The sequence below is a fragment of the Musca vetustissima genome, unplaced genomic scaffold (genome assembly GCF_032173495.1).
Source record: "Musca vetustissima isolate MV318-11 ecotype Yass unplaced genomic scaffold, APGP_CSIRO_Mvet_v1 utg45413, whole genome shotgun sequence".
Lineage (NCBI taxonomy): Eukaryota > Metazoa > Arthropoda > Insecta > Diptera > Muscidae > Musca > Musca vetustissima.
This window is the reverse complement of record NW_026880540.1, coordinates 6,226-22,437: the sequence shown is the minus strand read 5'-3', so window position 1 is coordinate 22,437 and position 16,212 is coordinate 6,226. Positions and strand designations below refer to the sequence as shown.

At 34.7% G+C, this 16,212-nt stretch overlaps 1 protein-coding gene across 1 annotated transcript; it reads left to right on the top strand.

Moving 5' to 3' along the window:
* Positions 1-1,802: 1,802 nt before the first annotated feature.
* LOC133326216 (chitin deacetylase 1-like) lies at positions 1,803-15,326 on the top strand (the record flags this gene model as incomplete). The annotated part of the gene is made up of 2 exons (XM_061534895.1): positions 1,803-1,930; positions 15,177-15,326. Coding segments are annotated over 2 exons (275 nt in total), but the record flags the coding sequence as incomplete, so codon positions are not given.
* Between the last annotated feature and the right edge of the window lie 886 nt (positions 15,327-16,212).

Below are 16,212 nucleotides of genomic sequence, written 5' to 3'. Positions count from 1 at the left end.
GGGAAAATTTATGGCAAAACAATAAGACCAAGTTTATTGTACGTGTAATAAAAATTGCCATAAATAAATTGCATTGATTTTGATTAAGTGCGAAGATTTATCGAAGAAGTTTATTTAGGGAAATATTTAAATAAATTCAATTTAAGATAATATTGATTTATTTTTAAATGACCAACACGTTGAATAGATGGGGGATTTTTTCAAATATTTTTTGACCTGAAAAAGCGTGGATTTTTTTAAACAAATATTTTTTCAATGACCTAACAAAGGCGTGAATTTTTTTTTAAATATTTTTTCAATGACCTAACATAGGCGTGGATTTTTTCAATTTTTTATTCCCTTCACCACACTGTGGTACAGGGTATTATGTCTTTGTGCATATGTCTGTAACAGGCAAAAGGGAACGAAATAGACACATGGTTCCTTTTGAGAATATGCACAGAATCACTTTTTAAGTCGATTTATGCATGTCCGTCCGTCCGTCTGTCTGTCCATGTTAAATTGTGAACAAAGTACAGGTCGCATTTATGATCCGAATTGGATGAAATTTGGCATAGGTCTCTTATTTGGCCCAAGGACGAACCCTATTGAAATTTGAAAAAATCGGTTCAGATTTAGATATAGCTTCCATATATATTTTCGTCCGATTTTATGTAAATTTTGGTACACCAGTTACATAAAATCGGACGAAATCGGTCCCTATATATCTATCTATCGATTTGCATGAAATTTGGAACAGCGTACTGAATTAGGTCCAGAATAATGTGTGTTAAGTTTCCTGAAAATCAGTCCAAATTTAGATATTGCTCACATATATATTTTCGTCCGATTTTATGTAAATGGTGTACCAAAGTCCCCATATATCTTTCGATTTGCACGAAATTTGGCATAGCGTACTGAATTAGGTCTAGAATGATGTGTGTTAAGTTTCCTGAAAATCGGTCCAGATTTAGATGTAGCTCCCATATATATTTTCGTCCGATTTAATGTAAATGGTGTACCAAAGTCCCATATATCTTTTGATTTACACGAAATTTGGCATATGGTACTGAATTAGGTCTAGAATGATGTGTGTTAAGTTTCCTGAAAATCGGTCCAGATTTAGATGTAGCTCCCATATATATTTTCGTCCGATTTAATGTCAATGGTGTACCACAGTACCCATATATCTTTCGATTTCGAATATTGCACTACGTACTGATGTTACTATGACATAAGAAGCAACCCTATATCTGATCAATTGAAATTTTTTTTTCGATTTCGAATATTGCACTACGTACTGATGTTACTATGACATAAGAAGCAACCCCATATCTGATCAATTGAAAAATTTTGTATAGGTGGCAGAATGACATGTTTATGGTCCTTCAAAAATTCGACGTCTGTTAGGATGAATATCCCAAAGTGGTGAAGGGTATCATATAGTCGGCCACGTCCGACTTTACTACTTTCCTTACTGGTTTTTTTTAATGAGGATTGTTTTCAAAAATATTTTTTCAACGGCCTGACATAAATTTCCCTAAAATTAAATTTTAACCCCATTTCCGCATTTCAGCTTGAAATCCATGCCGTCATTTTATGTAAATTTTGAGTTAAGCAACTATTTTATAGTTCCGTTTTAATTCAATGCGTTGGGGACCCACATAGTCTCCCTATCCACCACAGCAGTGTCGGCAGCAGTGCTAAAAGTACAGTACCAAAAGTACAACTGCAGATATTTGTTAATGTTATTTATATACATTTATTTTCATTTCTTTTTTCCCACTTTTTTTCATTTGTTCCCATTTTTCTCTCTTTTACAGCACCAGCAACCATTACTGAAGCACCTGCTGATAAAGCAAAAAAATGTGATCCTAGCGAATGTCAACTGCCATACTGTTTCTGTTCAAAGGATGGCACACAAATTCCCGGTGGTTTAGAAGCGGAAAATGTAAGTAGAAACTACAACAACAACAACGAAAGTAATAGTTCGAATCCATGCAAAAACTTAGAATGTCCCCTAACAAGACCAGTAGATTGCCCAAAGGAATTTTTATGTCCAACAGCAGCAGCAACAGCATCGAACATTTCAAGTCCATAGGAATACGCCCAGTGTTTCTTCTCCTGCCACATGGCATCCGGTCAGGCTTCTTCTTTAGTTGGTTTTTCTTTTTTGTTATACAAATGGAAAGCAAATGCGTTTGCATAAAGAAAAGGAAATAAAATAAACTATAAATAAGGAAGAAGAAAGAATAAACCAACCGACAGACATACGGACGGACACACTCACCCAGAGAAGAAAAAACTAAGAGATACATTCCATATGAAAGACTGTTGCTTATCCCGAATTTTCCTTTTTATGTCGTATGACAGCAATTGTTATATATTATACGTATACGCAGGAAGGTCGCCATTTATATAAATTGTTAGTCCGGCTTCTAGCTAAGAAGGAAAATCTTCTAATAAATTAAAAAAAATTGGGGACATTTGGAATTTTGGATTCCCAGTCCCAAAGAATACTTCTATAGAAAATTTGTCCAACAGCAGTGCCGATTTTAGACACCTTTAAACTTTGCTGTAAAATTTGAAGTCCCCATTGGGTCCCTGTTAGGCAATATTCCTAATTATGATTTTTTTGTGAATGGCTTTATTTAAGTATCCATTATAGAACTAGCATACCTCGTATATATATCTGCCAGGTTATGCGGTCATATATTTGAATCTTTTGGTTTCTATCCATTATCCCATTTTTATTTCATTGACTCGATAAAGTTTATGTTTATTTGTTATTCGGATGGGGGTCTTTTCGGTCATTCATTTCGGACGAATGAACGAACGAACAATGCAAAAAGGAAATTTATTTCCATATGACAAACTACAAACACATAACCACATATATACATTTCGAAGAATATAAAGACACTGATCTGAATACAAAGACCTGGAAAATTAAATGGTATTAATTTGATTAGGATTGTAAGGAACTACTGAAATAAAAACCAGTAAGGAAAGTAGTAAAGTCGGACTGGGCCGACTATATGATACCCTTCACCACTATGGGTATATTTTACATATGTATCCTAACAGACGCATTTTGTTATAAATCTATATCTGAACCGATTTCAGGGAAATTTGCCAGAGACTTATTTATATAACATCAGTACGTTGTGTCAATCAGGCTTGGCTACGAAGCTTAGCAACATCATTCTAGACTTAATTAAGTACAAATTACCAAAATTCGTGCAAATCGAAATATATATTGGGACTTTGGTGCACCATTTACCTTAAATCGGATGAAAATACCTATATCAGAACCTATTTACCTATTTACCTAAAATCGGGCGAAGCTATATATGGGAGCTATATCTAAATCTGAACCGATTTTCACGAAACTTTGCACACATCATTCTATACTTAATTTAGTACGCTGTGCCAAATTTCGTGCAAATCGAAAGATATATAGAGACTTGGTACACAATTAACCTTAAATCGGACGAAGATATATATGGGAGCTATATACGAACCGATTTACACGAAACTTGGCAAACATCATTCTGGACCTTATTCATTACGCTGTGCCAAATTTCGTGCAAGTCAAAAGATTTCCAAGGACTTTAGTGTACTATTTACCTAAAATCGGGCGAAGCAATATATGGGAGCTACATCTAAATCTGAACCGATTTTCTCAAAACTTTTCACATCATTCCAGACTTAATTCAGTACACTATGCCAAAATTCGTGCAAATCAAAAGATTTTCAGAGACTTTAGTGGACTATTTACCTAAAATCGGGCGAAGCTATATATGGGAGCTATATCTAACTCTGAACCGATTTTCACGAAACTTTGCACATATCGTTCTAGACTTAATTTAGTACGTTGTGCCAAATTTCGTGCAAATCGAAAGATATATGGGGACTTTGGGGCACCATTTACATTAAATCGGACGAAATTATATATATGGGAGCTATATCTAAATCTCAACCGATTTTTCCTAATTTCAATAGGGTCGTCCTTGTGCCAAATAAGTGACTTGTGCCAAATTTCATCCAAATCGGATGATAAATGCGTCCTGTACTTTGTTTACCATTTAACATCATGCATAAATCGACTGAGAAAGTGATTCTTTGCATATTCTCAAAAGGAACCATGGGCCTATCTCATGTTACAAACATATGCACAAAGACATAATACCCTGTACAACAGTGTGGTGAAGGGTATACAAATCAACATCCCGCAAAGGCGTGGATTTCCCAAAAAATAAAAAATTCTAAACCAGTGAGCGGAGCAGTATAGTCGGACGGGGCCGAACATATGATACCCTACACAACTTCCACGAAAATCTAATTTTCTATGGTTGGATATTCTGAGCTTGTGCAAAATTTAGCGATATTTGTATCCCCTTGACCGACTAGACGTTTACAAATATTACTAATATTCAGTACAGCTCTTCTAATTACTTGTCCAGATCCCCTTCACCGTGGGTTGTGTTGTGATGTCCGGCTTTCAATAGTGGCCTATAAAACGACTCATAAAAAAACACATAAAATTAAGTTTTCGGGTCACTTCATCCAAATATTATTATCTGATCATCACCGAAAATTATAGGCGTTGTCCATTACCATACCTGGATCCTCATGGAAAATTTCAAAGCGATCAGCGCTATATTTCCGCCCTCTAGTGTGGTAATAGGTTAGTATATAATATATATATATATACGTAAGGACCTGTAAATATTTAAGTGTAACTCCCACATCCGGGTACACACAGTACAATGCAATTGGTGTCAATGTAAAGGTAAACCACTCCTCTTGGATATACTATCAACTTCTCGGGTCTATGTCCGTCAGGAGTAAATATTTACGCCATATAATACAATTTTTGTCATTTTCCACACAAAAGCCTGGTTTCATTTGACCCGCAAAATATTGACCAATCTTTATCAAAATAGGCATGCTTATTCTTTGGCCTTCTCCATGCAAAAAAACCCTACACAACAATGTTGTTAGGGTAATATAGCTTTGTGCAGTCCCAAGAGTTTGTAACGCCGCGAAATATTAGTCCTAGACCCACTTTTAAGTATACCGATCGTCATATCTCGACTAGCTGAGTCGATCTAGACATGTGTGTCCGTCCGTCTGTCCATTAGAATTTGTAAACACGATACAGGCCACAGTTATGGACCAATCTTCACGAAATTTTGCATGTGGGATGAGTTCTGGTCAATGAAGACCCCTATTGTTTTTGGTAAAGATCTGTTAATATTTAGGGGATAAAATGGACCAACAACTTTATTTTTGTCTGATTTTGCGATCGCTCCCGAGGCCGCATTTATGGTGCAAACATGAAGAAGGGGATCGGGCCAAAGAATAGGCATGCCTGTTTTGATTAAGATCGGTCAATATTTAGCGAGCCAAATGGACGATGACAAAATTAGTATTCTTTAGCGTATATGTTTACCCCTGAAGGACATAGACATATTTGATGGTATATTCAAGAGGAGTGGTTGACCTTTAAATTGATACCAATTATATTATGGTATGTACTCGGATTTGGGAGTTGCACGTAAATATTTATAGATGTTTACATATTCAGATACTACTTAGTAGCCCATTACCACAGTAGAGGGCGCAAATATAGCGCAGATCGCTTTGAAATTGTCCATGAGTATCCAGGTATGGTCAAGGACAACGCCTATAAGTTTCGGTGATGATCAGATAATAATACTGGGATGAGGTGGAACGAAAATTGAAAGCTGATCACAACAGAACCCACGGTGAAGGGAATCTGTACTGAATTTTAGCAATATTTGTTGACCTCTAACCGGGTGCAAATATCGCGAAATATTGCCCAAGCTCAGAATATAGAACCTCAGAAAGTTAGTTAGTTCGTGGAAGTTTGTAGGGTATCATATGATCGGCCCGTCCGACTATACTGCTCCGCTCATATAGTTTTTTAAATATGACGTATGGGCGTGGATTTGTTTAAAATATAATTTAAAGGATTTATAGGCGTAGGTTTGTTAAAAATATTTCTTCAAGAGTCAATAGACGTGGATTTGTCAAAAATATTTCTTCAAGGATTTATAGGCGTGGTTTCTTTTCAATACTTTTCAAATGTGACTTGCGGGCGTGGACTTAAAAAATATTTTCCCAAATATGGGTGTGAATTATTTAAAAATATTTTTCAAGGATGACCTAAAGGCGTGGATTTTTTAAAAATATTTTTCAAGGATGGCTAAATTTATATCTTAGGTTCTCATGAGGTCTCCAATCTTCCTACCAAAAGTTATCAATATTGGCCCAACTTTGTCTTACTAAACCGAATCAATGTCGGCATATAAGCTGGTATTGGTATATATAACACACAATTTTTGTTATTTTGAGGATTTCAGAAATATTTTATTTGCATTTTCTCCTGAGGGGCAAATCGTCCTATAAAATATAAAGCTCCAGCCCATTTATAGACATTTTATTGATCCTATGCGCATTTTCCAACCAATGTACAATTTGGCATTATGGGTCCTTTGGCCGGTAAAACAAACTTCTTCACATAACATTTTCAATATACGTCCAAGGTTTCTGCTGGCAGTAATTTCTCTTAATATAGCCCTCATATAAAAACCCTGATCGCTTGTACGTATTTGAAACGCCCTCCTTATGGTGGAGAGTTTGAAAAGTTCGACCAAACTTAACGGCATTTTCACTTGTTTCATATTGAGGATTTTTTTATGTTAATCCACATACATTTTCAATCCAACCTAGTGTATTCCAGAATACCACTGTCAAGGGTGAGCTATTCCTCATATCTTGTTAACGTGTTACCATTGGCAGGACCTGTTTCACAAAAAAGCAACATTGACACACAAGGACTGTGAACATTTCAATCACTCTTTTTCTTTGTATCGACTCATACATGTCTACAAATATAATATTTTCCTTATATTAGCAAGGGATATGAAAGAAATATTTACAATTCAAGCGGAAATAAATATACGTTCGGATAACAAAAATATTAAATAAACACAAAAAAAAATGAATTATCAAAATTCAATAGAATGAAATTCTTAAACAAAAATGGGAAAGGTAGTAATTAAATGAAATGATTTCAAAATATTTAACTTTAAATACCGCCCACTAGTTATAATAATCAGACAAATTGCAGCAATCTCTTAATACCCATTATTATCTCATTTATTACATAACTAATGACAATTAATTAAAATATTTTCTAATTAAAACATTAACATTAAACCTTGAATAGATATGTAATAGCATCGCGGTGTTAGATGTAGGTGTTAAATTTATCTGATTTTGTATTTTTGTGTGGGTTACCACACCACAAACCAAACTATTTTCATTTTGTATTTTCAACTGACTGGGTAATTACTTAAATTAACACCTCAATGATTTCGATTGTATTTAATGTATCAACATTTTTACCTCACCGCCTGCCTGTCAGCCACTCAGTTATCGCTATCATTAACCATATCAAGGATATGAAATCCCCAAAGATATTTTGCATTTGAATTTTGAATGTTTTGAAATTTTAATTAAAAACAGAGTATGGTTGACATCGAAACTCCCATGAGATGTTTGTGATGAGTGGAAATGTTTCAATAAATATTTATTAAAATTTATGTTTGTAAATATTCATATGGATTTTTGTTTAGGTGTATAAATGTTATATGAGGCCTGTAATTTGCTATGCAATAAAATTATACATTATAGATTGAATTTTATAAATGCCGTTAATGGACAGTCTTAAAAATATTGGGTGACATATAGGAATTGTTTTAAATTTAAAGAAGACAAATATCTACTCAAAATATAAATTATTTGAAAATCACAAGGAAAATGTTGTGTAAATAAGTTGTTTGCTGACCAAGGTCTCAAAATGCCTAATTATATAATTATTATATGGTCAATTTGGTTAGAAAATTCGCCTAGACACATTAAAGCAAACTATAAAGGGGCTAGACCTTTATATGATGGATTTTTGGAATAAAAATTTGACACCCAATAATAACTCAATATATTAGAGTTAAACCTGGATAAAAATATTCTGAAAGCCCTGAATATAGAAAAAGGAAGGGATATGTTAAGGCCGATCAATATTGATAATTATATGCAAGATGATTTGCAATCAACTTAGAGCCAATTCGGTCAAAAAAAGTGCCTGAAAATCTCAAAGTATCGTTACATGGGGGATTTACCAAAACGTAGAATGATATACCATATTTTGAATACCATACATCTAAGAATAGTTGCAATGTATGTGCAATATATCATAAATAGTGCTTTTCATTGGAGTTATTATCCCATGAACTTGACCCAAACGACAAAAACTACTTCGCTTAGAAATTGGGGAAAAATATTAACAATACCTAAATTAGAGCACATCGTTCTATCGTCTAAACATGGGCCGATATAAAATGTCCTCGAACTTAGCATCGCTTAAATTCGGTGGGACCGAATTTGTTATACTCTTAATATGAGCCCCTATATATATATATATATATATATTCGGATTGTTCATAGACATAATCAACCCATAACTCGAAATGGAAGCTGGATCTAGGCAAGAAGTGTACATGTAGCAAAAAATAGCCACTTCTGTTTTGAAAACAGAAAACAGAAATTTGCAGAATGCATCCTAACTGACAAATTATGCTTCGTATTGGATTTATGAGAGATCTTTTATTCTACGAAAACAGGAAATTGCAACTCTTATTACAGAAAATGTGACTAAGATCTTCAAAATTCGAGGTCTGTTATATTAAGAACGATGAAAATGCCATTATTTATTATCCAAAATAGCTTTATTGTTTTCCATAATTTTCTCCAGCACTCTTTTTCATGCGAATAGAAACGAAATCATTAGGTACCATGTTTGGACTGTATTGCCGATGAACCATGATTTTTTACTTTGGTCCGTTACAAATGCGATTACTTCAGCCGATATTGATATTGATCGATATTGACTTGTTTTTCTAACCTTTCAAATTTCTCCGAAGACTTCAGGCAAAATAAGAGTGACGTACCAATTAGAATTGACCGTTCCGCGACTTTCAAGTGAACTAGTTGATATATGTCCAGTTTCGTCGAAAACCATTTGTTCCGAAGTGCTTCTTACAGAAACCATTTCGTCTACGAAGGCCCACATGGTAGAATGTTGATTTGTTTCAGGCTCATACGATGTAGATTCATGATTCCCTTCTTAAGACTTTATATACGTCTTTTGAAGCACCGCGATCGTATTTTTCCAGGAGATCCTTTTTATCTTTGAAATGCCTTAGGATCCCTCTATCTAACGGATCTACATTATTATTTTATGGCACATCGACCTTCGTCCTTGAACGTCCGTTCGAAACATTCACCTGTGACCCCGTTAAGTATTTATATTCTCGATAAGAATTCAATGTCGCCATGTCCGCCTGTCTGTTCAAATCACGGGACAGCTCGCACTGTTGAATAAAGTGCTCTGACATATATAAATAATAAATATATCGATCAATATTTTAGGGTAACCCTCATATATCAGTATACCCCAATATTTGACATTTTGTTGAGGCTTTCTATACCCTACACAACTACGTTGTGCGGGTATTATAGCTTTGTGTAGCCCCAGGAGTTTGTAACGCCGCAAAATATTGGTCCTAGAGCTACTTTTAAGTATACCGATTGTCATATCTCGACTAGCTGAATCGATCTAAACATGTGTGTCCGTCCGTCTGTCCATTATAATTTATAAACTCAGTACAGGCTACAGTTATGGTCCAATATAGACCACATTTAGGTTTTAAGTGTCAAAGAAGACTCCTTCCAAAAACATTATTTTTGTTTGGTTTTCTAGTCGATTTAGAGGACACTATTCGATGACGAATATCCCAAATGTTATACGAGGAAAGGGATCTGGCCAACTAATTAATGGCTATTGTGATAATGACCGTTCAATATTTAGGAGATCCAATGAGCCAAAAACTTTTGTGAGTAAAATAAGAAAACCAGTTGACCCCTAATCGCCCAAGAGGTTGCTAATACCCCGAAACCTTGCACAGACTTCGAATATAAATCCAATTAGTGTAAGGTATCACATTGTCGGCCCCGCCCAACTATACTGCTCCGCTCGCTGGTTTGGGATCCTGATTGGGTAGAAAATTTCCCTAGCAAAAATGATCGATATTGGTCCATGTTTCGGGGAAGCCCCCATAAAGCGAAAACCCCCATATTCCGAATTTTTTGTATTTCGGGTGTGTTTTTTGAACGAAATAGCTGTTATTTTGTATTTTAGTAAACAATCTCACTACCAAAAAGCTCCCATATTATGGTATCTCCCCATTATTTGGTATTTCTGGGGAGTTTGAGCAGATTTTACACAATCTCTTTTCGGGATGTTAATATAGGAACTTCCCGTAAAATTGGAGTTTATATTGGTAGCAAGTTTTTCAACCCAATTAGCTCTAATTTAATTTTTCATATTCTCGTGGGGTATCGCATCTCCCTACCAACAATTATAAATGTCGTTTTACGTTAAGATATAGCTCCATATAACGGTATCGACCCATTTTAGTTGTTTTTAAGGCTTCAGACGACTTTTCCCACCCCCTATAATTTCGTAGGCTTCTCGAAGGTTGTAATACATACATATATACAAAAAATAATCAATATAGGTCTATGTTTTGCTTTGATAGCCTCCATATTAAGATAGCGTCTCATTGTCAATTTTCCGAAAAATGTTCAATACAAGTCCAAGTTTTAATAGTATCCCCCCAATATCATCCCGTCCAATTTTCGGTGTTATTTTGTTTTTAAGTGAATTTTCTCTATTACAGTCATTTAATTTGGCAATCGGATACCGGGTGAAAAAAAAAAACTTAGAGCGTAAAAACCCACATAATGCAATGACCTAGTCCCCATATAAACGTGCCGATCGGGCCAAGCAAGCGTATTATAACCTCACAACGTTGTTGTGTGGGATATTATGGATAAGTTTTAAATTGACTATTAATCGAAACTTCAAAATCTATCGAATTTGTCAACCCTGAAATTTCGGAGTGGATAGAAACACACATTTGAAACATTTAGAAAGATATGTTGAAATTTAACATGGGGGAGTTTACCTGGAACCTAGGCAAAATACAAATGTCTATGTGATGGGATGTACCTTTCCTTCTTTTGTGCAAAATTCGATGTTGAGGCATATAGACGATATGAAAGATGAAGTGAAAAGGAATCTTAATATAAAGGGGTTTTCAGTTATTGCTATTCTATTCTCATAGTCATGGCCCAAATAACAGTTCATCCAGAAGGCGAATCTATTTTTTCTGTCAAAAGTTGTTGTTATGGCGAAAATATCTTTGAAAAAAATTTCATTAATTTTTGATAAACATTTTGTATATTATTTGATAATTTGTCAAATCAAAATATGGTTGTTTTTTTCAAATTCAATATATTTTGGAAAAAATATGTAGATAAAAGCTGGCCTTACTGGATGACCTAATGCATAAACCTTTCACATAGTCTATTCCTTTTTTTCTATGACGGATAAAATAAAAATAGGAAATATTTTCATAATTTTAGAGTGTATACATAAAATATAATTTTTGAAGATCAAAAAAATTCAGATGATTCTAAAATCTATAACCATTACGATGTAGAAGTGTCACCATTAAAAACCTATATTTTTACCCCTTTAATACCAACACCAACTCATTATTCCCCATCATTGGCCTCAATATGCTTTGCAATGAAACAACAAAGATTTGGGTTGGTAACCAAACAAAAAAAATATTCCAGAGAAAAAAAAAACAACAAAGAAATCGCTATTCAACTAAATATCCGTCTATTCATAACAAACAATCGGCAGGCCACCACTAGTCATCCGTCCATCTATTCATTCATTCAACCAACAACAAGCAGCTATGAAACACCATCAATCCATTTATCCCGGCATTCAAATCCATACCAACCATCTGTCAATACTTATTATTCATACACTTCAATTCCGATGCTCCTCAGTTCAATAACATCATTGACTATTCAAAAAAAAACGAAAAACATTTGGATCCATGGCAAGTGTCAAAATATATAGACAGGAAGAATGAAAGAAAAAAAAAACAACAAACAAAAATCTAAACTCTGCAAAAATTCACAAATATTTTCCCTGGTATTTCTATTATGCCATGATTTAAGGCCAGTTCAGCAGTAGTGAAAACATAAAACAAACCATTCGAACCATAAACCAAAAGATTTGCAGTTGTACTCCAAAGAAAAAGGTTGGAAAAGAGAGGGAAAAGGGAAAGAAGTGGATTGGTCTAAAAAAAATAATCATAAAATCCAAAAAAATGTAGAACGAAAATTCCAAGAAATGAGGCTATGAGGCAAAATAGCCAACATAAATACTACCACATTCACCAGCTGCCACCTTCACCAGATACCGCCTTCACCAGTTACCACCTTCACTAACACCACCATAATCCGGATGCAAAACAGCAGCACCATTGAATTTTCATTTTACCTCAGCGCAAGGGCAATGGCTAACCTTTTTCATGCTAACTGCAATGGTGGCGGATGCAAATGTTTGGTAGCAGTTGCTGCTCCTCCGCCTACTAACCACCACTCGGCCCAATTTATTTATGAAAAGTATCATTTCGCGTATTACTTAAGGTCCACTTTTCCTCAACGTCATCACAAGCGGGCACCTTCAGCGCCACTTGAACTTTGCATTCCAATTTTTTTCTGTGTTCTTTTTTTCCTTTTTTTGAAAAAAAAAATTATTTCCCCCCGTCCCTCTGAGATCCGTTGAATGTTAAAGTGACAAATATTTCCCTTATTTGTCGTCGACAAGTGGAAATGTAAATACATTTTTTCCGGTTTATTATTTTTTTCGTTGGCTTTGGTTTTTCTGTTGTTATTATGAAAATTGTCATTCCTTCGCCCACTTGTGTTTCCACCGTCTTCTGCTGGCATAGAAAACGTTTTATGGCGAGAGAGAAAAAATTCAAGAATTCTTAGAAATATTTTTTTTCGCATTTTTCTGCCTTACTTTTATACCCTTCACCACACTGTGGTACAGGGTATTATGTCTTTGTGCATATGTTTGTAACAGGCAAAAGGAATCGAGATAGACCCATGGTTCCTTTTGGGAATATGCATAGAATCACTTTCTGATTGGATTTACGTATGTCCGTCCGTCCATGTATTTTTGTTAGCAAAGTACAGTTCGAATTTATGATGCGATTTGGATGAAATTTGGCACAGTTCAATTATTTGGCCCAAGGACGAACCCTATTGAAATTGGAGAAAATCGGTTCAGATTTAGATATAGCTCCCATATATAGTTTCGTTCTATTTTATGTAAATGATGCACCAAACTCCCAACATTTGTAAATATTTTGCATAGCGAATGCTATTGAGAAAAAAAATGATGCGTGATAAGGTTTGTTGAAATCGGCTCAGATTTCGATAAGGTCATGTATAGTTTCGTTCCATTTTATGTAAATGGTGGTTACACGAAATTTGGCAGAGGGTATTAAATTGAATATGGTGATTACAAAAAAACAAATGGTATATGTAACGGTTACTCAATTAGGTCCATGTGTTTATATATAGCTCCCATACATAATTTGACTCGATTTCATACAAATGGTACACCAAAGTATCCAAGTCTGTCCGTTTGACATGCAATTTTCAATTGGTTCAAATATTTATCTAGATATCACATTTAATTTTGTCCGACTCCATCTCAATGGTCCTCCAAAGATTCTATTGCCGTTCTACCTACAGGATATTGTAGATATTAACATGTATTGCATGTACCCAAAGTGGTGAAGGGTGTCATATAGTCGGCCCGTCCGACTTTTGAACTTTCCTTACTGGTTATACCCTACACAACTAAGTTGTCAGGGTATTATAGCTTTGTGCAGCCCCAAGAGTTTGTAACGCCGCGAAATATTGGTCCTAGACCGATCGTCATATACAGATCGTCATATCTCGACTAGCTGAGTCGATCTAGACATATGCGTCCGTCCGTCTGTCAATTACATTGTCGTATGTACTCGGATGCGGTAGTTACACTTCAATATTTACAGGTGCTTACGTATTCAGATATTATTTAGTAATCCATTACCACACTAGAGGGCGGAAATATAGCGCTGATCGCTGTGAAATGTTCCATGAGTTTCCAGTTATGCTCAATGCCAACGCCTATAATTTTCGGTGATAATCAGATAATAATTTTGGGATAAAGTGGACCGAAAACTTAATTTCTTAGTCGATATATAGGCCACAATTATAAGACAACATCACCACACAACCCACGGGGAGTGGAATATGGACATGTACCGAATATTAGAAATATTCGGAAAATATGTCAGTGTAAGGAAGAGCTGTTGATCTCTAATCGGGCAAGAGGGTGCAAATATTACGAAATATTGCCCAGGCTCGGAATAAAAATCCACAGAATGATAAAGTTCTGTGGTAGTTGTTTAGGATATCGTATGGTCGGCTCCGTCCGACTATACTGCTCCGCTCACTGGTTTTATATTAGATTTGCATTTTACTTGAAGTTGAAGTGACAAAAATTCCAAGAATTCCTTGAATGTCCGTCATTTTGTGTCAATATGGCTATTTATGCTTGGCTAGTATTTCTTTCTTTTTTTTTTTTTTGCTTCTGTTGTTGTTGCAATGGACAATAGTGGTATTGTGAAATCGCAAAAACTGCAGAAAAGAAAAAAACATTAAAAAAACATTAAATATTTATAAGTCTATTAAATAAATCTCATAACTAGTGAGAAATGATAATGTAGTTGAAACGATATTATTGGTTATTGTGGTCTTGGTAAATGATCTGGAAATTGTTATAGATTTTTTATTGGAAAATGAAAATGCACAATTGAAAGGAGTATTGAAATAAAATATTGAAAATTAAAAAAATATATCAATAGTAGCAAGACATGAATAAAAATTACCTTTTTTGTTGGTAACTTTAGAGTTACGAAAAAAATTCATGGACAATTTAACCTATAGCGAATTGTTCCACCTGGATTCTTATTATACACCCCAAAGGCTTTCATGTCCATATGGAATTTCCCACCCCTCAAAATCTTGTTACACATTGGTATTAGTTTTATATTTGAAAATAAAAATAAATAAATTCTATGCCTAATATTTTTTGGTTTATTCGCCCTTTCTTACAGATCCCCCAAATGATTATGTTGACCTTCGATGGTGCTGTCAATTTGAATAACTACGATCATTATTTGAAGATTTTCAATGGCAAACGTAAAAATCCCAATGGCTGCAACATTCGTGGTACCTTCTTCATGTCACATGAATATAGGTAAGTTTATTTTTTTTTTTGACCCCATTCTCGGGGTCAAAAATTTTGTTGATATAATTCGAATCTACTCTAATTAAATAATGTCCCTACAAAATTTCAAATGAAAATCTCAAGAAGTCTTGAAGATATAGCCGATTTATTGTGTCAGCATCAAGTGACGGCTGAAGGGCTTCTCAAACTTTAAACGCGTTTTTCTCTAAACATTTTTTTGCCAATGGCGGGCACGATAACTCAAAAACTAACAACCCAATCGACTTCAAATTTTTACACGTTTCTCTGTGAGTGTGTAGCTATCGTATGAACTAGGATAAAGCCAATCGGTGAAGGTCTTCCTTATTTTTTGACTTGGGTTTTGGTAAAAAATCGGCGATTTTCCAAAAATATTTTTTCAGAGGTCCACCATTTTGTTAATTTTGGAGCGAAGTCAATAATCCTAGTTCATACGAGAGCCAGACATGTACTCTTTCTAACACCGTTGGAATTTTCGGATTCCGATGTTCCAGTGAGGAGTTATCATGCCCGCCATCGAAAATAAGGACTTTTCTTTAATTACAAAAAACAACAACAACATTTTTTTCTAAATTATTTTTCTTCTCTTCTAAATCTTCAATTATATATGTGTAAAGTTACAAACCTTAACAAGCATTGGTATTGATTTACCAGCCCATTGAAAATCTTGAAAAATCAAAATCGAGAAACACAATTTACAATTAAAGAAAATTACATTTCCAAACAAAATTAATAACTTTGAACATTGTTGTGCTCCACTGCGTATGGGTGATGAGTGGTGCACTTATTCTGTGAATGTGTATAACTCATACGCAAAGCTGGCCCATTAGATTTGCAATGTAAAGAAAAGTTATGTGAGAAGTATTATTCAAAAAACCCAAAAA